Below are 22746 nucleotides of genomic sequence, written 5' to 3' on the forward strand. Positions count from 1 at the left end.
GACTTTCATTCTTTTTCCACACTTCATGGCCAACTGTATAATAAATCACGTGATTATGTATGAATACATTCATGTCTTGGCTCCACTCTCTCCTTCCTTTTGATACTGGGGATGGAACCCAGCGACATTATACCTCTGAGCTACACCACCAGGCCTTTTATTTTTCTTTTGAAACAGGGTATCACTAAGTTGCTGAGTGTCTTTGTGATTTGCTGAAACTGGTCTTGAACCTTTGACCTTTCTGTCTCAGCCTCTAAAGTAATGAGATTACAGGTGTGTGTTACCACACTTGGCTCTCATTCTTTTTTTTTTTATTTAGTTTTATTTATTGTTTGGTCAATACTTTATTTTCTTACTTACTGAAACTTAATGATGAGTATTGGATATCAAAAAAATGTTAGCTCTGTTAATTATGAACCTTCCTAAATGTAGACTAATTATGCATAGGATAAGGATAAGACAAGGAGAGAAAATTTCAAAATAACCTACTTCTGTGTAAACTTTTCTTACATTTTTTTTCTTTCTTTTTCTTATTTTGAGTATTTCTTGCCTTTTGCATTTTTAGATAAACTTCAGAATTAGTTTGTAAAATTATCCATGAAGCCTGCCAGATATTTGCTTCTACAACTTTGTAATATTTGTTTATTTTTTTTTTACTGCTGCACTGCATTCAAATATCATGATGCTCAGAGTAGTAGAGACCTATATATAAACAGAGCTCAGTGAGCCTCCCCCACCCCTACCCAGTTCCCAAACCCATTTCTGACCATCTCTGCTCAAGACATTGAGATTGGCATTGATAAATTAGTGTATGTTCATCATGTATTCTTCTAGTTCACAAGCATGTAATATTGCTCTATTTATTTAGGCCTTTTAAAGTTTTATCTTGATAGTTTTCTTTGCTGTCAGAAGATCTTCAGTTTAATATAATCCCACATATTGTTCCTCCTTTGAATTTCTTGTGCTTTGGAGGTCTTGGTGAGAATGGTTTTACCTTGCCTATGTGTTGAAATGTTGGACCTATGCCCTCTTCAAGGAGCTGTAAGTTCTTTGGTCTGATTTCCAAGTCTTTGATACATCTTGAATTGACTTTTGTACAGGATAAGAAAGTGGGGTTTATTTCCATTTTTCTACGTATGGTTAACCAGTTAGGCCAACACCATTTGTTGAAAAGGCTTTATTTTTTCCAGTGCATGTTTTTGGCCCCTTTGTCAAAAATCAATTGTTTGTAAGCATGTGGGTTTGTTTCTGAGTCTTATGTTCTATTCCATTTGTTTATGTATGTGTTTTTGTGCCAGTACTGGGCTGTTTTTATTACTATGGCTTTGTAGTATAGTTTGAAGCCAGGTATGATACCTCCTGCATGGTTATTGTTGCTGAAAACTATTTTGGTTATTATGGATCTTTCATTGTTCCTAATGAACTTAAGGACTGATTTTTCTATGTCTGTGAGGAATTACCTTGGTAATTTAATGGTATCCCATGGGCACAATAAATTAAAAAGAGGAGCAATACATGGGATTGCATTAAACTGGAGAGCTTCTGGACAGCAAAGGAGACTGTCAAGAACTTCAACAGACAGCTGACAGAATGGGAGAAAATTTTTGCCAACTACTCTAATAGAGGACTAAAATCTAGAATATACAGAGAACTCAAGAAACTCAATGCTAAGCAAACAAATGACAATAAAAATGTTCAACATCATTAGCAATCAGAAAGATGCAAACGAAAACTATCCTGAGATTTCACCTAACTCCAATTAGAATGGCAAGCATTCAGAACACAAACAACAACAAATATTGGCAAGGATGTAGAGAAAGTGGGAACTTAATACATTGTTGGTGGGATTGCAAATTAGTGCAACCACTTCAGAAAACAGTATAGAGAATCCTCAGGAAAATGGGAATGAACCTTTCACATGCCCTAGTACTATCACTTCTGGGTATCTACCCAAAAGAATGGAAATCAAACTACTAAACTAATGCATGGGTATTTATGTTCATAGCCACACAATTCACGATTTCCAAACTATGGAACCAGCCAATATGTCCATCAACAGATGAATTGATGACAAAACTATGTGATATGGATACAATGGAATTTTACTCAGCCATAAAGAAGAAAAAAATTATGTCATTTGCAGGGAAATAGATGGAACTGGAGAACATCATTCTAAGTGAGATTAGGCAGTCACAAAAAGTCAGAAATCGATGCTCTCCCTAATATGCAGAAGCTAGGGAGAAAAAGGGTCTTAAGAGGAACTCTAGATGAAAAAGGAGAAACCATAGATGAGCAAATAAGACAACCTGAGGAAGATGGGAGGGGGGACGAGGGAAACTCCCTAGTGCACACGATGTACATTCATAAACATATCAAAGTCAATCACTAAGCCAAACATGAGAAGGAGGGGATGGGGAAGAAATGGGGTGGAAAATCAGGGAAACCCTAAATGAGTGATGTGTGCATGTATGCCTCTATCATCTTGCACTCCATTAAGATGTATGACAATAATGCACCAATAAAAAATTATCTCACTGTTGGTTTTTAGTGTAGAGCAATACATGTAATATACATGTCCTTGCCTATGCATATATGTATTACTAGATATGATTATACTTTGTGGAAGCATTTGTAAACACTTTGTTTTATCACTGAGGTAGAAAAATATAGCAAAGGCATAAGCTGCATTAATCTTATATGTATAGCTCAATGATTTCTTTATAAGTTTATATCCATAGAACCATCATTTGAAACCAGTTATAGACATTTATGGTACCTAGTTAATTACATCCTTCCTAAAGATAACTATGATTAGGGTGTCTATTACTGTTAATTAGGTAAATGGTACCTTTTAAATTTAATTTTATAATTTTAGTAAATCTATAGATTTTTAATATAGGGGACTTTGCCAATTTGATTGTTAACTTTAATCAAAATTTGAGATTGCTAGGGGTATTTTCTACATGTGCAACCTTGTAGTCTGTGAATAATGAAAGCTTTATTACTTCTTTTACAATCTCTATATCTTATTTATTTCTCTTGTTTTGTTGCACTAGCTAGAACATTCACTAGGATTGGGGAAGTCGTTCAGTACTTTATTGCTGATCATGGAGTTGTGATTTAGATACCATTCATCTTATTATGAATTTTCTCCTATTCTTAGTTTGCTAAGAGTTTTATCAGAATGGGTATTGATTTTCACTAGATTATTCCTGGCATATCTTGATGTGATCATATGATTTTTATTTTTAGTTTATCAACATGATTGCTTTTCGAATATTAAACCAATATTACAATTCTCAAGTAAACTTAATTTGTTCGTGGTCCATTGCTAATTTTATAAATTACTAAATTTGATTTGTTAACATAATGTGTAGACTTTTTTCTATATGTTTATGAGAGAGATTGGCCTGAAACTTTTTTGCCTGTTTGTTTTGTTTGTTTGTTTGTTTTGTGGTACTGGAGATTTAACCCAGCTTTGATCTACTTCTGAACTACACCCCCAGCCCTTTATTACTTTTTTTTTTATTACTTTTTGAAACAGGATCTTGTGAAGTGGCTGAGGGCCCCATTACGTTGCTGAGGCTGGTCTCAAATCTGTGATCTTCCTGTTTCAGCTTCCCAAATACTAGGAATACAGGCATGCACCAGCCTTTCTGGCTTTTTAAAATATACTTTATTGGTACATTGTAATTTTACATCCTACCAGGTTCAGTGTGATAAAAACATCATACACACAGCACCCAGTATGTTTCCCTTCAGATCCCACCCAACTCCCAGCTCCTCATTAATAATTTTGAAGTTGATATTGACAAATTGTCATATGGAACTAGGACTGTTAGACTTGTTTTCTTCATCAAATATCCCTTTTTCCTCACCCATCTCACCTAATCCTCTTCCAGCATTCTTCTGGTATCTCTTCTAATTTATCTGAAATAACTTTTTTCCCCCAATTTCTCTCTAGTCTTCACATATGAGAGAAAACGTATGATCCTTCACTTTCTGAGATTGCTTAATCTCACTTAGCATAGTATTGTATAGTTTCATCCTTTTTTTCTACAAATGTCTTAATTTTGGTGGGTTAAATTTTATTATGTGTATATGCCACAGTTTTGTAACCCAAGCATCTGTTGATAGACCACCTAGGCCGGTTCTATAATTTGGCTTTTGCGAATTATGATGCTCTAAATATAAATATGCATATATAACTATACTATTATATTTTTTTGTACTGGGGATGGAACCCAGGGGCATTCTATCTCCGAGCTACACCCCAGCCCTATTTTTTAATTTAATTTTATTATTATTATTTTTTGTGGTACCAGGGATGGAACTCAGGGACATTGTACCTCTGAGCTACACCCCCAGCCCTGTTTTTTAGTCTTTTTAGTTTTTAAACAGGGTCTCACTGAGTTGCAAAGTGCCTCGCTAAGTAGCTGAGGCTGTCTACGAACTGTGACCCTCCGGTGCAACCTCCCAAACTCTGGGATTACAAATGTGCACCACCACGCCCGGCTTCACACCATTCTAACTTCAGTTCCTTTGGAAAGATGTCCAGGAGTAGCACAGCTGGGTCATAGGTGATTCCATTCTCAGTCTTCTGAGGATCCTCCAAACTGATCTCCACAGTGGCTCTGGACGTTAATTTTCTTGTAATATCAATATAAGGTTTCGGTATGGTAGTTACCCTAGACTTATCAGATAAATTGGGAAGTGTTTCTTTTCTTCTTATTCTGAGGAAGTATTTGTGTAAAGGTGGTATTTCATTTAAACTTTTTATATATGTAAAAATTCAAACATAATTACACTATATCTTCAAGTAGAACTTGTTCCGTAAAGGTGTTCTAGCTAAAAATTGTGTTGCTTTGTATAACCCCTCGGAAGTCATTATATATTTCTTTGGATTCCCTGGGCCTGTGCTTGAAAAGTACATAAATAAGACGTTAGAAATATCTAAAGCAGTGCCTGCAGTGTCATAAGCAATTTATTTGCCATTTCCTCCTTATTTTCTTGTGTTATCTCTAGCTACAGAGGCACCTAGCTGCAGGGACCTGTGAAAGATACCAGAATGAAGCCCTTGTTTCTGTTTTCAGAGACCAGGTCCACCTGTCTATGTCAGAATCATGGCTTCTGGGAAAGGGCCCATGATCTGTGGGACCTGGAAGGAATATTTGGTTTCAAAATTCTTTGTCAAGAAACTGTTACTTAGGCTCTGCTCCTTCCGTTTTCAAGCTAGATGTGGCAGAGTGCAGAAGCAGCCCTGGAGGAATGAGGGGGGATTTAGAAGAAGTTAATTTCTCAGTTCCTTTACATAAAGGGGGCAATCATCTTTTAAACTCTCCCCACAAACTGAGTAGGCTATATGGATAAGCCGCTTAATCCATCTGGACACCCCTCCCTGACACTTCAGAGGAGTCAATACTTCTAGTCACTTCTAACCATTTCAGCAGCTTAGAGACTAATTACACATCTCCCCATTGCACACAGGAATAGGCCAAGGAGAGAAATTTGCAAAATAACAATATCTCTAAAGCTCCAGCCCTCGTCCGTGTAAGCTTTTCTTACTGTGGCCGGTAGCATAGCAACTGATGAAGCTGCCTGGTCTCAGGTTGCCCTGGATGCAAGTTTCTTCCTTTGCTTGCTCCACCTCCTTTTTCTCTACTTTGGATTTTTCTCAGACTTGTTCTAGTGAGATGCTGTCATGTTTCCCCCAGTGTTTGCTGCCAGTGAGTGGTCGGTCCCAGTGGAAGATGAGTAGCTTTCTCATGCCTGGAGCTGAAATTGACTGTATCATATGTGATGCATAAGTCCAAATGGTCCAGGTGTTCAGATGCTCAGAATGGAGATCATAAGAGGCTTGAGAAGCTGGTTGAATGGCCCATTAATGGAGAGGTCCCTGGGAGGGGGCAAAAGCCAGTGCAGGAAAACAAGGTCAATAAGGGATGAGAAGGAGGAGTAACTCATTCTTTTTTTTTTAATTTTTTTTTATTGGTGCATTATATTCATACAACTTATTGGGGTAAAAAACTTGTGTGTACAAACATGTACTCATTGCTGATTTATGTGTAAAGCTTGTAACGGGTCAGACATTTACATCTGCTCTTCACAGGGACCCAGTGAAATGGGATCTATTACCTGATCTTACATATGTAGAAACTAAAGCTCAAGAGTGTTATATAACTTTCCCCCAAATCGCACAATTAAATTATAAGAGTCGTAAGCCAACTTCTCTCTGATCCAGTGATCTTGCACTTTCTAATATCCTATACTTGTCTTTGTATAGCATGCAAAGGGATGAAGTGTAGGGTATTGCGCATTGCACGGAGAAGCTAGAATAGAGCACTGGGAAGCCGAGCGGGGAGACTGAGGTCATTGCTCACTAGTATGGACCAGGAAAGCATTGTGGAGGAAAGACTCCACAAGGAAAGACTCTCCATCTGTGCATGCTTACTCAGCCTGCTGAAGACTAGCTTTAGAGCATATCCCTTTCCTTCGTGCCCACTCATTGACCAAGTCTTGTCTATTCATTCTCCCAACTGTGACTGCCTCCTCTGGTTCTGCCTCTCCATGCCCACGGCCATTGCACCAGTCAGATCATTCCATCATTTCTCTCCCGAGTAACGGACACTACTTCCTTCTTCACCCCCTGGTTCTAGACTCTTTCCCTCAGACCCATCATCTGCCCGACACTTAGAGGAATTGTCCCAGATGAACATGTGCCTGTGTCTCAGGACTGCTCACAGAGCCCGAGAATGAAGACCATTCCAGATCTGGTTCCTGGCACTCTCTCTGACTACCTTTCAGCTGCCTCCCCTCCTCACCTGGGTTTCAGCAAGATATAAAATTTCTGAACAACTCAATCTTTTCTCATCTCTGAGAAGGTCCCCACTTCCCCATGGTGCCTTTTGTTTGCTGATGGTATTGAGGATTGAACCTAGGGACATTGTATCTCTGAACTATATTCTCAGCCCCATTGTATTTATTATTTTAAAATGGGTCTCAATAAGTTGCTGAGGGCCTCACGAAGTTGCTGAGGCTGGTTGTGAAGATACAATCCTCCTGCCTCAGCCTTCTAAGTACTAGGATTACAGGTGTGTGCCAACACACCTGCCACCTCCATCCCCACGGTGCCTTCTAGATTCTCCTCTTCTCCCAGACCTGGTTCATGATTTGATTTCTCTAGTTCCTTGGCTTCCTTCATCTTATTTTGACATCTCCCCTCATCTCTCCTATTGCTGCTGGTATGAATTGCTATGGATTTAAAAGTCCAAAACAATGCAAATTTATTTTCTAAGTATCAAAGGTCAGAGTCTAAAATGGTACAGCAGGACTGTCTTCCTTTGACTCCAGAGGATGGTCCATTCCCTTGACTTTTCTACTGTCTGGAGGTCCTCAGATTTCCATGCCCAGTGTTCCTTTGCTCCATCTTAAGAGCCACAATAGAACATTTTAAAATCTTTTTGACCCTCCTGCATCCCTTCTTCACTTATGAGGATTCCTGTGATTATATCCTGCCCACCTACACAATCCAGGGTATTCTCTCTCTGCTCAAAATCTCACTTTCACCACATCCTCAGAGTCCTCTTTGCTATATAAATTTTGGGATTAGGACTTGGACAAATTTGGATGCTCTTATTTTGTGGGCCACTTTCCTCTGTGAGTCCATAGGACCCTGGAACCACCTCTACCAAGCCACTGTAATTTTATTTTCCAGTTCATTGATTTGGCATCGATTTTACTCTCTGGTTTCTTTGGTTTATCTAAGGTAGAGACAGCAATTTGCTCTGATCCACTGTCCTCAGAACACAGAAGAGTCTTATCTAAGTACCTGTGTGTCTAACAAAAGACTTTATTTTCCTGGCTCTCATCTACCTGCCTTGCTCTGTGGCTGACCTGGGGCTTAAGAACCCCAGAGAAGTTCACTGTATCAGTTAGGATCTTAACCTCTAGGGTAAGACAGCCTGAGTATTTACCAATCTCCACCAAGATGTACAACTTTAAACAGGTTACTTAAATTTTGTGCTTTAGTATCCTCACATTGAAAATGAATATAACTATAATATCTACCTGAATTAGTCAAGGTCCAGGAAACCCCAAGATGAACCAGGTATTTCAAATAGGGTTTTTATTGAGGAGAATTTATTATACAAGTGATGGAGCTGGGTGTGATGATGGACACCTGTAATTCCAGTGCATAGGAAGCTGAGTCAGAAAGATTGCATGTTCAAGGCCAGCAAGCAATACATTAGTGAGACCCTGTTTCAAAATAAAAAATAAAAATAAGGCCTTGCGTGGTGGCATATGCTTGTAATCCCGGTACTTGGGAGGAGGATCCGGGCTCGTGGCCAGCCTCAGCTACTTAGTGAGGCCCTCCACCAGTACCACACACCAAAAAAATATGGTGGAAGGTTGCCAGAGCAAAAGTTAGAAGTCAGAGAGACCTGGAATGACAAGAAATAGCTACTACACCTGGGGCTGGGCAACAGGGATACATGAACATACAGTATGGGGCCAAGATATCTGAAGGATGAACTGCTGGGCTCGGTCTGAGATCTCTGAAGGGAAAGATTCTTTAGGTAGTACCTCAGCTGTAGGGACATGGTCTGGTTTCTTCTGCTAGCACCTCCAATGATATGCGGGCTCTGTGAGGGCCAGGAGAAACTAACGATCAGAGCGCAACTGTTCCTGTTCCTAGAATGATCTTGGGACAGGAAGAGAGCATCTTCTTCACCTAGAGACTCCTATCTTTAGCACTGAACAAATGCCAGCTAGCTAGGGAGTCTGGGAGTAGTTTAGTTTGTAGAGTCTCAGACTTATCATCGAAGAGCTGATTATAACAGGGTGGTCTTGAAGCTAAAAAGACCAGAGATAAATAATTAGAACATTCCTGTAGTTTTCTCATCTGTAAAATAAATACTATAATAGTACGTACCTTATGGTATGGTATGAAGAGTGGAATGAGTTCATATAAGTAAATACTGGAACAGAACCAGGGAGGTGTCCCTGGCAGAGTGTTAGTTTCCCTGGCTCCAATGTGATAACAGTAGCTCTCATCATCACTGGACAAGTACACTGGGTTGTCCCTGGAACTCAGAGGTCCAAACTGGCTAAAGCATGAATTCCTCCCACCTCTGAGTTCCAGAGGCACCCCAGTCTACTCGTCCAGTGATGATGAGAGCTGCTTGCAGCAGAGAAAGTAGGGACAGAAAATCTTGTTTGAGGATCATTGTTTCTCTGGGATAAGATGCATCTGCAGTGTGGCCTCTGATGCCAAAGCTTAAGAATCCTGGCTTCCTTAGCTCTCTTCTCTGGAGGAGAAAGAGTTGCTTTATGCTTTCTGCAGGCTCCTGATTAGCAGGCATAAAAAGAAAGGCTCTTTGAGAATGATTACTTTGCTCTTAATTTGGGGAAGTGGCCCAACAAGGAATAATCTTAAAAATGACCAGGTGTTGAGGGAGAAAGAGGAGCCAGGCAGATGGAATTCTTGAAAGTCAAAAAAAATCTCATCTGCTGCTAAGTAAGTATTGCATTATGCATTTCTAAACGACTTTATGGTTGCAACATGACAATGGTAAGTAAACTGAGGCTGAGCTCTTAAACTTACTTGATTGTGGAAGTACTGCTCAGGGCATGCACTGATCTTCCCCTGGACCCCCTTTATCCTGATGTAGAAAGGAGAATGTACTTGATGGGAGCTTGTGTCTCTCTCTGGAGAGCACAAAATGGGGACACAATCTCAGGCTTCTCCTGACTGATGTGTAGCCCACCAGTGGCTGAGTGGGAGGGCAGTGACAGCAGGCCCTAGCACAGTGTGCCTGCTATAGTCTAGGACAAGTCAGGGCATATTATATGCAATGATTTATTTAACCTTCAATGGCATCCCACATAAGGGAAGTATTACTGTTATCCTCAGTTTTCAGATGGGGAATTTGAGACCCAGTGAGGTTAAGTAGTATTGACATTTTCCCAAAAAAGACCCCAAGAAAATGATTTTCAAGTAGTTTATCTGGAAGTTGAAGGAATACTGGTAAAGAGGAGAGGAAGTGAGGAAGAGAAGGGATACAGGCCTCTAGAGTGCATTAATGAGGACAGGTGTAGTGGCCTACACCTGTAATCCAAGTACACGAGAGGCTGAGATAAGAGGATTGCAGGTTCGAGGACAGCCTCAGCAATGTAGGGAGACTCATAGCAATGTACTATTGTTTGGGGGTAGAATACCCCTGGATTCAGTTCCTAGTAACACACACACACACACACACACACACACACACACACACACACACTGCACCAATATCATGCAGTCATGGGACATATTTGATGTTCAGTCCTACCAGGGCCATGTATGTATGTATGTATGTATTATGTATGTATTTTTTATACTTTCCACCAGGACCATTTAAAAATTAAGTAAAACCCTTACATTGTCCAACCAAGGGCCAAGGAAACTGGATGGTTTATCCACTAACTCCCATCCTTCACTACATAAGGCTAGTGCATCTACTCCTGGGAGCAATAGACCTGTAACACCGTGTCATGTCCAGCCTGTCTTACAAGAGCACAATCACAACTCTGTGGCAATAGAGCATCATTAGAGAGGGTGATGTCAGTGCTAGATGTAAGAAGTCACCTGTGTATGAAGATGCTGACCACTAAAACCACAAGGGGCTTCTGGGGTAGGTCAAAAGAATATGAACTTGATGGCATCAATATCTATTACATTTGGCTAAAAATAGCAGAGCTGGGAATCAATTCTGATTCCAGAATTTCAGCTTAAGCATCTGAAGTAAGAGTGATTAAAATATGGTGAGGATAGTAGCAGAGTGGAGACCATGTCACAGAAATTTCTCAGGAGCTGGGCTTGGTGATACACTTCTCTCATTCCAGTACTTGGGAGTCTGAGGGCTGAGGCAGGAGGATCGCAAGTTTGAGGCCAGCTTCTGCAACTCAGATTGGCCCTGTCTCAAGATTAAAAGGGCTGGATTGCCGGGCATGGTGGGGCACGCTTGTAATCCCCGCATTTGGGAGGCAGAGATAGGAGGATCGCGGAGGTTCGAAGCCAGCCTTGCGCGCTGGCTTAAGAGACCCTGTTTCCAAATAAAAATGTAAAAATAGGTCTGGGAATGTAGCCCGGAGGTAGAAGGACTTCCAGGAACCCCAGTACCACCAAATAAATAAATAAATAAATAAATAAATAAATAAATAAATAAATAAAAGGGCTGGATGTGTAGGTCAGTGGTAGAGGGCCCTGGGGTTCCATCCTCAGTATCATGAAGAGAAGGGAAGGAAAGGGAAGGGAAGGGAAGCGAAGGGAAGGTGTGAGGAAGGAAGGGAGGAAGGAAGGAAGGAAGGAAGGGAGGAAGGAAGGGTGAGTTTGTTGTTTAAGTGTTCAGGATCCTAAGAACTAACAGTATTTATGCTGGAAAAGAAAATAGTATAAAGATCCATGGTCCCTGCCCTCAAGTATGTGAAGATTGCCATGTTGAGAAGGGAAAGAGTTCTAGAAGGCATACCATACAACAGACCTTGTGCTAGGACCTGAGGGCACAGGGAAAATGACTTGTTCTACGCCCTTGAACATTGCATGATCTGATAAGACAGATCTTGTAGTCTTCATAGATTGTGCAATTTCTGTGATGAACATGTGCTCAGGAAGCATCAAAGAGAGGCATCTCTATGGTGGAGCCACTGTTAGTCTCTTTTTAATAGGCTGATGCATCTGTCCCCTGTGGCCATGAGAGCTGGCACCTAGAGGCTCATAGTTGACTCTTGTGCTGCTCTGAAATCTTCCTATGATCGAATTCCTAACTCCTTTTCTTACTAGCCCTGTGATTGTGATCAATGAACCTAAGCCTTGAGTTTGCTTGTTTATCATTTCATTCATAAGATGGGATTGATAACAGCTCCCGTCTGGATGCATTTGCAAGCATTAAGTGACACAGTGCAATATTAATTCTGATCATTGCCTGTGTGAGATTGGACAGAAGCACCAGCCTTGATGTCCACCTCCATAAAACGGGGTCCTTGCTGTCTACTCTGTGGGGTCACTGAAGGGAGAAAAACAAGGAAAAGAAATAAAGCGCTATAAGCTATTAGTTGTTGTGGTTAGAGAACGAATTGAAAACGGAGTCTTAACTCATCAGAAAGACATTTACAGCAGCAGAAGTAGCCATGATCTTGCCTTGCTAGTGAGCTACTGGTGGAGATTTGGCTGGACAAACGGAAATGGTTGCGGTTTTCGATCCCTGGTACCTAGTACCTGGACAGGTGGGAGGGGAGATTGGCCGTCAGGCCTCTGAGAACTTAGGACCAGGACAGAGCTCACATCCATATATAAAACCTTAAATATGAGAAACCTTACTTACTTAATATGATTCTCTTTAAATTTTATTTTATTTTACTGTGCTGCTAGAAATTGAACCCAGGGCCGTGCATGCGCTAGGCAGGTTCTATACCATTGAGCGACATCCCCAGCAGGTGCTGTGTACATGTATGTCACTATCACTGTGAACTACATAATGATGTGAGACTGTAATGTACCAGTCAATGTGTAAAAAAGATAAAATGCTTATCTTTGTAATGCACAGCAATCCAGATTTATTAGAGGACATTTGTAGAAAATAAAAAAGTAAATAAAAGTGGAAGGAAAACTACTATTTTCTTTCTTTTTTTTCAATGGCATTTCTCCTTCGTATATTTTTTATACAAATTTTTTTTTATTGAACATACATGGTATACATTTAAACTATATTTGGTGCCCTCTACCCCCCGGCCCTGTTTTCCCTTCCCCCCTCCCACCAATGGTTGTCCAGGTTAACCATGTCATATTCATAATTTTACACATATTCAGATGTAGACCCTCATTAATCAGCAAAGTTTGAATGGAAAGATAGGAGAGGAGGAAAACTACTATTTTCTTACATCCCTAAAAAAAAGTACATTTTGAAATGAGGTCATTCTTCACTTTTAGGCTGTTATCTGAGAAAGAAAGATATTATATTATTTAACCATCTTATAGGACCAATCCTTGAGGTACCCCGGTTCTAATCCTAGAGGTGAGGACGTTGATCCATCCAAAGGCACACTGGGGCGTACCTTCAACTCATTTTTCTCTAAGGAAGGGCCAGGAAATGGTACTTTTTCTGCATTCTTCAGAATCGGAGAGTGCCTTTCTATGGGTTTTACAAAGGCACCATAATTTATCTTAACTTATGAAATATACCCATAAGCCCATGTGCATACATGTATCATACCATTATTCACATAATAGTGGCTAGGAGTGAAGACCCCCAACAAGTTTGCCTTGGTCCCTAGCTTGACTCTTTGAATGATTGTTTGACATCAGTTGAGTTACTTAATGTATATTTTCTTTTTAGAAAATGTAAATTATAATAGTATCTACCCACAGGGTGCGATAAGGATTAAATCAATATATATTTATATTTGTGGTACCCAGGGACATTCTACCTCTGAGCTCCACTCCCAGCCCTATTTTATATATTATTTTGAAACAAGGTCTCACTACTTTACAGAAGCCTTTGCTAAGTTACTGAGGCTGGCCTCAAACCCAGAATCCCTCACGGGCTTCCCCCCTGATGCCTAGCTTAGTATTTTATTTTGAAACAGGGTCTTGCTGAGTTGGGGCTGCCCTGATCCTGCAATCCTCCTGTCTCAGCCTCCCAAGTACTTGCATTACAAGTATGCACTACCATTTCTGGTGAGCTAATATTTTAAAGTACTAGGAGCAGAGACAGGTGCCTATTAATGTGTCTCGTATCATAGCTACAAGGGCTCTCGTATTTACTTATTTTTTGTGTGATTTTATTGGAGCATTATAGTCTCACATCATAGTGTAAATCATGTTGACAATAATCTACTTATTTTTATCATCATCTTCTTCATCATATCCCAGTGTTTCAAATTGCAATGATGAAGTCTAGGAACTCGTGTTTTCAGGCCTTTTGTTTTGTTTTGATAAATAGCCGTATTTTTCTAGATACTTTGGAATTTTTCTTTAGTCATATATTTTAAAGCTACTGCCAGTGTGTGCTTGAGCTTGGATATTATCACTGACTTCATCTGTACTATTCCTACTCTGCAAACTCAAGTCTTTGTTTCAGAGAAATTTTCTTTAACCATGACTTTGATTACTGGTGTGTTCTAGTCAGACAATGTCTTCTCCCTCAACTACGCTGTGTGTGTGTGTGTGTGTGTGTGTGTGTGTGTGTGTGTGTGTGTGTGTGTGTGTTGGTGACTGGGGACAAACCTCTGAGCTACTCCTACTCCCCCAGACTTTTTATTTTTATTTTAAAAATGATGTAAGCTGGGCGTGGTGGCGCTCGCTTTTAATCCCAGCATTCAGGAGGCTGAGACAGAAGGATCACAGTTTGCAGCCAGCCTCAGCTACTTAGTGAGGCTCTTTGCAACTCAGTGAGACCCTGTTTCAAAGTAAAGAATAAAAAATAGGGTTGGTGGCGTAGCTTGGAGGTAGATTCCATCCCCAGTGCTGAAAAAATAAAATAAAAAAAAATAAAATAAAATGGTGTCTCACTAAGTTTCTAAGGGTCTAAGTTTCTGAAGCTGGCCTCGAACCTATACTCCTCCTGTCTCCATTCCCAAGTACTGAAATTACAGGTGTGTGGCACTATGCCCAGCTTCCCCAAACATTCCTAATCTTTAGCTTGAATGTCTGTTTGCTCATACTCTAACGTTCTCCAACTTGCTATTTTTCATCTTTTCGTTGATTCTCACTACCTTTTATTTGGGGAGAAATTATGAAATATATTCCTACTCAAAAAATACTCGGGCATGGTGGCGCACGCTTGTAATCCCAGCATTTCAGAAGGTTGAAACAGGAGGATCGCGGTTCGCGGACAGCCTCAGCTACTTAGTGAGGCCCTTCGCAACTCAGCGAGACCCTGTTTCAAAATAAAGAATAAAAAGTAGTACGAATAAGACGTCAGATATCTACTGAACATTGGCCGTAGATTAGGCAAGCACATGAAGAGGAGTCCCTAACGGCATCGACTGACGGGTCAGATGCTCCCTCTACTCAGGTTGTCTCGGAGAATTCCCGGGGAGAACGAGGAGGCAGAATCACTGTGGATGCTGCACACTCAGGGTGGAGTCAGAGAGTACGCAAGAGGACGCTTGGAGTCCTGGAGAACTTGGCTGAGAGTTTAGAGTTCTGAAGCAATCTTCCACCCTCAAGGTGAAAAAAGCGAGGGGACACAAAGATTGGGTGGCCTGTGCAACACTGCACAGGGCAAAGGAGGGCTGGGACCTTCATTCTACCTGGTTTTATTTAATCTTTTGGTATCCAAGTATTATTTTATGAAGCAGTGCTGCATGTAAGTCTGAATGCCATCTGATTGGCATGATGCTTTTGTTGTTGAATTCTCTGGGGATGGAACCCAGGGGCATCCTACTTCTGAGTTGCATCCCAGGCCCTTATTATTTTTTGTTTTGAAACAGGGTCTTACTAGATTGCTAAATCTCACTAAGTTGCTGAGGCTGGCCTTGAGCCCGCAATACTCCTGTCTCAGCCTTCTAAGTACTGGGGTTATAGGCATGGGATACCACACCTGGCCAGCGTGATGCTTTTGAACACCTTTGAACCTGCCCCATGGTCCACAAGGCAGCCAAATCGAAAAAAATAGTCAGGTGTGGTGGCACACGCTTATAATTGCAACATTTGGAAGGTTGAGATAGAAGGATCATGGTTCGCAGACAGCCTCAGCTACTTAATGAGGCCCATCACGACTCAGTGAGACCCTGTTTCAAAATAAAGAATTAAAAATAGGGCTGGAGGTATAGATCAGGGGCAGGATGCCCCTGGGTTCCATCTCTAGTACTGCAATAAATAAATAAATAAATAATAAATAAATAAATAAATAAATAGGAGAGGGCATGGTTTATTTAAGGTAAAAGAAAAATGGTCCAGTTCAGTGAAATAACATTTTACCAAGTGGGGATATGAAGATAATAATACAGTATGTATGTTCATGTGTGTGTGTGAGCTTGTGTGTTGGTATGGGTGGCAATTCCTATGATTCATAAGTATAAATGAGATTAGAAAGATGATCAGGTTTAGTTAGATGATTAGGTCGAACGATGGGGACACTGGGAAGTGTTGGAGGCGAGGGGATCTGCACCTGTACCGTAGCAAGGCTCTCTTCACCTCCCAGAAGAACATCCAGTTTTTTTCAAAATATTTGATTTCTGTATGGAGCAAACAACACACACACACACACACACACACACACACACACACACACGCACGCACACACACAGAGCTCGATCTTCAGCTATTTGAAGCACTTTTGCTCTCTGTAGGAATTTGTGGGAGTCAAACTGTTACAAATGCTCACAGCAGGGAAAAGAAAGGCAGAATTGGTCTGGAGATTGCTACCTGAGAATGAGGCTGAATGACATTAGGAGGGCACCTCGCCATCTACATGTGGAAGAAGAGCTCTGGTAGCTCGGGGACGTCTGCTCCCAGGTCTGGTGGAGGATGCACGAGGCCCTTGTCTTCATAGCACTTAGGTGTCTGGCTGGGAGGCACAGATGCCATCTCCCAGCCCAGGTCACAGCTTCCTGAAAGCCAAATGGCCTCCCACTTGATTTGGTTCCAAACTCTGCGAGCAGAGATGTGATGAAATGTCAAACACTTATTCCTGGCATTGTACATTTGATGGTGTGCAGTTAAGAATAGGAGTCGGTTGTGTTATATGTGCAAAAGCTCATGAATGAGAACTGGTGTGCACCTGAACAATTGATTATTAGGAAAACTATTGGGGATTGAAGAACTAAAGGTGCTGAGGGTAATGAAACAAGGCAACAGGCCCACTTCTTCCAAAATTTCTAGGGGTTTAGTTCTAAGTAAAATTTAGTAGCATCCTTCCTGCCTACTAGGTCACAGATAAGCCGCATATTTGGTTGTTTTTCATATATATATATATTGCAGTACTGGGGATGGAACCCTGGGGCATTCTACCTCCGAGCTATACCACCAGCCCTATGTTTTATTCTTTATTTTGAAACAGGGTCTCACTGACTTGCAAGGGGCCTCACCAAATAGCTGAGGCTGTCCTCGAACTGCAATCCTCGTGTCTGAGCCTCCCAAATGCTGGGATTACAAGCATGTGCCACCATGCCCAGCTTCCAAAGTATATTTTAAAAATATTATTACATGCAACAAAATACTTTTAAGTGTGCATTTTGATAAATGGTACCCAATTCTAGTCAAGGTATAAAAATTTTTATAATTAAGAAAATTTTCTCCTACTTCTTTCTCAACAGTCACCCCACCAGAGGTAATTCTCTGGGGATTTCTATTATTTAATCATCTGGTTCCATAGGTAGAACATTCCAGCACTTCAGGAATTTCCCTCACCCCAGTTAGTACCTGCCCATGGGAAACTATACTTCTGGCTTTTACCATCATGGATAATTGTGACCTCTTTTTAAAGTTTCCATACAACTGGAATCATATTATTTTCTTCTTTTTCAGAACTTAATTTTTGAGATGCATCCATTTGTGTGTGTGTGTGTGTGTGTGTGTGTGTGTGTGTATGTGTGTGTATGTGCATGCATGTGCATGTGTGTGTGTTAGGTCTAGCCATCTAAGTTGGTTTTGATGGCTACATAGATTTTTTGCATTGTCCTATTGTATAGTTCATCTCATCAGGTATAGAAAATTGACTCAAGCAAACATGATTTTGCTATGCATTAAAAAATGATGTGCCGCGTAGTGGGTGTGTGTGTTGTGTGTGTGTGTTTTCTATGTATCATTCTTGTTTCTTTCTCTCTGAATCACAAATCTGCGCCTCCTAAAGTTTGATATTTGTGTGTGTGTGGTGCTGGGGATTGAACTTAGGGACATTCTAACTCTGAGCTACACCTCCAGCCCTATTTTATTTTCACCAACTCACTAAGAAACTTGTCAAGTTGCTGAGGCTAATTTCTAAACTGTGATCCCCCTGTCTCAGTCTCCCCAGTACTGGGATTACAGGCATGCACCACTATGCCCAGCTAAGAATGCCAGTTCTAAATCAGCAGATCACTGAAAGGAGAAAGAACAAAACAAAACAATCATCTGATGGCTTTTTGGTACCAGAAACTGGAGACAGTGTTATGAACCTGCATTCTCGAGGGGATGGAGGGAGAGAGAACAGTGGTGACTAGTCTGTATGTGAACTTGAAAACCTGCAAGTCGTTTGAGATGGGGGATGTTTATTCATTCATGGGGATGTTTGTTGTTATACTTGCACCTAACATTAACAATGTATGAGAAGAGGCTAAACATTCAGAAAGATTAATACTTTATTTTCTTTCTGGTGGTCAGAAACTGAAAGCTGCTAATGCCTGAAATAGAAAAAAAGAAAAGAGAAAAGAAAAGAAAAATACGGTGAAAAGTCGATGGAAGAGAGCCTAATGTGTCCACTTGTCAGCCCCCAAAGCATTACAGTCTGCTGCTCTTATTTCTGTCCAGGGCCCGTCTGTGAATAATTATATTAAGGAATTAGGCAGAGTCATCACAGAGCTACAAAATATCACCCTTGGGGCCTCATTGGAGACTGATGGGAACTCCAGAGAGTTGATAATGGCAATCAAAGGGTCTATATATTTAAAATGCACAAAGGATGAGCCCAGAAATTATCTGCCTGCCAACTTAACTTCTCTACCTGGAACAAATTATCCAAAAATCAATTTGCAAACACCTTTGAGATAACAAGGTCTTGAGTAATAACCCCCATGGCTTTGTAAAGAAAAGCATCTAGCTTGACTAATCTGCTTAATTTCTTTCTCTGACCAAATGGCAGGCTATAATAGACGCAGTCTGAAGTTGTCCCTTAAGACTTGCTTGGAGTCACACTGAGAAAATATTGTCCACCCCTGTTTTATAGCAAATCATTCTGTTTCTGGAGAATCTTTGCTACTAGGTAATTAGTTAAAAGTAAAATGCTGAATGAGTCTCTGTTTGAAAGCCCTCACCTGAATTTCAAACCAAAACTGGTACCTACCTTTCTCCGTGCGAATAGCCCAGAGTTTCCCCAATACTGAGGTATTCTGGAATAAATAGACATTGAATTCCACCCTCAGACACCAAACCCTCATTTCCCTCCCTCATTCTACTGTAGGAATCACTGACTGGTTCATACCCCTTGATCCATAATCCAATTCCTTGCATTAGTTTCTAATAAAATATCAGACAAGAAGGACCAAACTCTTTTGTACAAAGATGTTCACTGCAGCATTATTTACCATATTAAAACATAGAACAACTCATGTGCCCAACAACTGGAGAATAATTAGCTGAACACGATGGATTGTTCTGTGGCTCTTTAAGACAGTGATGGCAAAGCCCATGTCGCCTATAAGCAAAGTGCTCAGGATGTAAGAAATGAGGGAAGAAAAACAAATCTACGTCGATTCTGTGTGTTATTATAATTACATGAAATAAATGTAGGCGTATGAACAAAACTTTGAAAGAACACGAAGAAATAAAAATGGCTGGCATGTTAGATGGTAGAGAAGAGGAATTATTTTCTCTTCTCATTTTCCTCATTGTTGTTCACTGCTTTATTTGCTGCAAATAAGAATGGCAAACATATCTGATTTAATGTTTCATAACGGGTATTGAGAGGCAGATAGGCTTCCAAGGGGAACGGATGCTCATCTGGCAAGTGATACAGATGTGAGTTTCATCTGCTTCACTTTGGGCAGGTGACCTAATCTCTCGAGATTTTTACTCGTCATGATGGAGATGATAAAATGTTGCCTAAGAGTTGCACATCATAAGGCATGTGAAAATTTATGGCCTCTAAAAAGCACAAAAGAAGTACTCATTTCTGCAGCTTTGCCAGTAGACTGAGGATTTCCAGATAGAGGCTGCCATAAATGCTGTTGAAGTCCTGGCCTATTTAGCTGGCTGTATAGAACTTAATGGGAGGGAGGGAGCAGCTCAGAGCAGGTACAAGAAAACTCAGCGTGATTTTTCCCTTGACCCTTGATTCCTGCTGGGTCCACTGTGGCCAAAGACACTCTCTCTCTCTGCTGGAAGGTACCTGCCAGAGGAAGGGAGAAGCTGAATTCTTGCTACACTACCGGCCTTTTTCTTGCTAGACTCATACCACCATTTGTGGAGGGCTTCCACTAGCAATCTATATTTTGATATAAGAAATGTTTATAAACTGCAGACTCCCCTGAGTTTTGCACCAGCTCTCCCTTTAGTAAAAGCCAGTTCCCCTTTGAGGATAGAATGCAGAGTACTCACTTCTCCAGACAGCTTGCTGTATGTTCTGGGGGAAAAAGACATGTCTTTACGTTGCCTTTCTGTATTCCTGCAATGAAGGTGGGATGATAGGTGTTGACGATAGTTGCTAAAGAAATACCAAGTCCGTTATTTACCAGCTTCAAACTTAAAATTTAGGTAGACACGAAGCCAAGTGTGTTGCTGCATACTCATAATCTCAGGTTAAGACACGAGGATCGGACTTGAGGCCATCCTCAGCAACTTAGTGAGACCCTGTGGCTACAGTGCACCAGTAACAAATGAATAAAAGCCAGACGTGGCGGCGCACACTTGTAATCCGAGCATTTGGGAGGCTGAGACAGGAGGATCACAGTTTGTGGCCAGCCTCAGCTACTTAGTGAGGCCCTCTGCAACTTAGTGAGATCCTGTTTCAAAATTAAGAATTAAAAAAATAGGGCTGGGGATGTAGCTTGGAGGTAGAATGCCCCTGGGTTCCATCCCCAGTACTGCAAAAATAAAATTAATTAGTTAAGTAGATAAATAATAAAAAATAGAGCTCAGTGTGGTAGCTTGGAAGTTCAGTACTTGGGAGGCTGAGACAGGAAGATCACAGGTTCAAGGATACTCTCAGCAAGTAGTGAGATTCTCTTCAACCTAGTGAAACCTTGTTTCAAGATAAAAATAAAATAGGGCTGGGGTATAGCTTGGAGGTAGAATGCCACTAGGTTCAAACCCCTGTACCACAAAATAAATATCTTCACATGTCTTGTATTCCATTGAGATGTTTGACTACAATACACAAATAAAAATATATTAAAAAAAAAAACACTCCTATGCCAGGCGTGGTGGCGCACGCTCGTAATCCCTGCGCTTGGGAGGCAGAGACAGGAGGATCGCGCAGGTTCTAAGCCAGCCTCTGCTGGTTTAAGAGACCCTGTTTCCAAATTAAAAAAAATATATAAAAAACAGGTGTCTGGGAGTGTAGCCCAGTGGTAGAAGGGTTTCCAGGAACCCCAGTACCACACACAGACACACACAAAACTCTCCTGTACCACAAAATAAATAAATTAATTAATTAAAAAAAATAATCTGAGAGTATAGCTTTGGGATAGAATCCCCATAGTTCCAACCCTCAGTAACACACACACACACACACACACACACACACACACACACACACAAACACACACACACACGAGATGTGAAAGGAGCTAAACAGGGGATTGGACCTGCTTTAGATGGCTATGTCTGTCATTCTGCCCCTTGTTTTCCTGTGCTTGGATTCTGCTCTGAGTCCTCTACTGGTTGCTTTTCTTGCAGAACCTCCCACGCCCATCGCCCCTCCAGAGCTACTGGCTGTGGGAGCCACTTACCTGTGGATCAAGCCCAATGCCAACTCCATCATTGGGGATGGCCCCATCATCCTGAAGGAGGTGGAGTACCGTACCACTACTGGCACCTGGGCAGAGACCCATATAGTCGACTCTCCCAACTATAAGCTGTGGCACCTGGACCCAGACGTGGAGTATGAGATCCGGGTGCTCCTTACAAGGCCCGGAGAGGGTGGCACAGGGCCGCCAGGACCTCCCCTGACCACCAGGACCAAGTGTGCAGGTAAGAAACTCCTTTTAGGCCCTTTCTGAGAAGGTGGGTTGCTCCGTTGAATGGTCCTCCTCTCATCTTTCTGTGACGGATCTTTCCTTACTTTCTTTGATATGGGTGTGTTTCTTTATGTGCAGAAAAGGTGCCAAGGCCTTGCCTTAGAAGACCTCCTGGCTGTGACCATGATTCTAAGAACCTCCTGACTTTAGCTATACTGTGGAGAGGTCCCTGGTTGTGGCTATATCTGATGGGACATTGACTCTATCAGTATGACTCTGAGGAATCCTGGTGCTATTTCTAGTGCTAAAAATGCCTGTGAGGGCTGTTGGTTTTCTGTCTCTGAGGGGTTCTGGTCCTCTTTCTCTGAGGACCAGGCTCCTGGCTCTGATTCTCCAAGGGCTCCTGGATTTGATTGTGTCCCTCGAAGGCCTCATTTAGCTGTGTCTTTGCAGGCTTCTGGTTACATATCTAATGTAACTAGAATTCCAATGTTGTCCCAGAAGATTTCTGGCCGGGCCCATAACTCTGGAATTTGGTGATTTCTCTGATGGTTCTGGTTTGGTTGTGTCTCTGAGGGGCTCCTTGTACCAACTATGTCTTCAGCGACTTCTACCTCTGACAGTGCCTCAAAATTGATTCTGGAATGGCGCAAGTCCTTAAGAACTCCCGGATTATGTATACCCTGGGGGCTCTTGGCTCCTACCTGAGTCTGGATTGAGATGGGTTCTCTGAGTCCCCTCTGGGTGCTACCATATCTCTATGGGCTTCTGGATCCATCTATTTTCCTGAGGTTATGGGATGCGGATGAAGTTTGGTGCTAGGGCTGTGTCTAGGATGGTTCTTTGAATCTAGCTGTACGCTGAGGTCTCCCGGATTTGACTGTGTGTCTA

At 41.4% G+C, this 22746-nt stretch overlaps 1 protein-coding gene across 8 annotated transcripts in view; it reads left to right on the forward strand.

Moving 5' to 3' along the window:
* Positions 1-22746, forward strand: part of PTPRT (protein tyrosine phosphatase receptor type T) — a gene marked incomplete at both ends in the record, with an annotated part of 1183313 nt that overhangs the window by 499506 nt on the left and 661061 nt on the right. For all 8 annotated transcript variants that reach the window (XM_080716374.1, XM_080716373.1, XM_080716375.1 and 5 more), the window contains one exon: positions 21575-21868. In XM_080716374.1, coding sequence (XP_080572500.1) covers positions 21575-21868 — 294 coding nt within the window. The remainder of the gene's footprint in view (positions 1-21574; positions 21869-22746) is intronic.

The sequence above is a fragment of the Muscardinus avellanarius genome (assembly GCF_963383645.1).
Source record: "Muscardinus avellanarius genome assembly, chromosome: 19".
In the NCBI taxonomy this organism is placed as follows: domain Eukaryota; kingdom Metazoa; phylum Chordata; class Mammalia; order Rodentia; family Gliridae; genus Muscardinus; species Muscardinus avellanarius.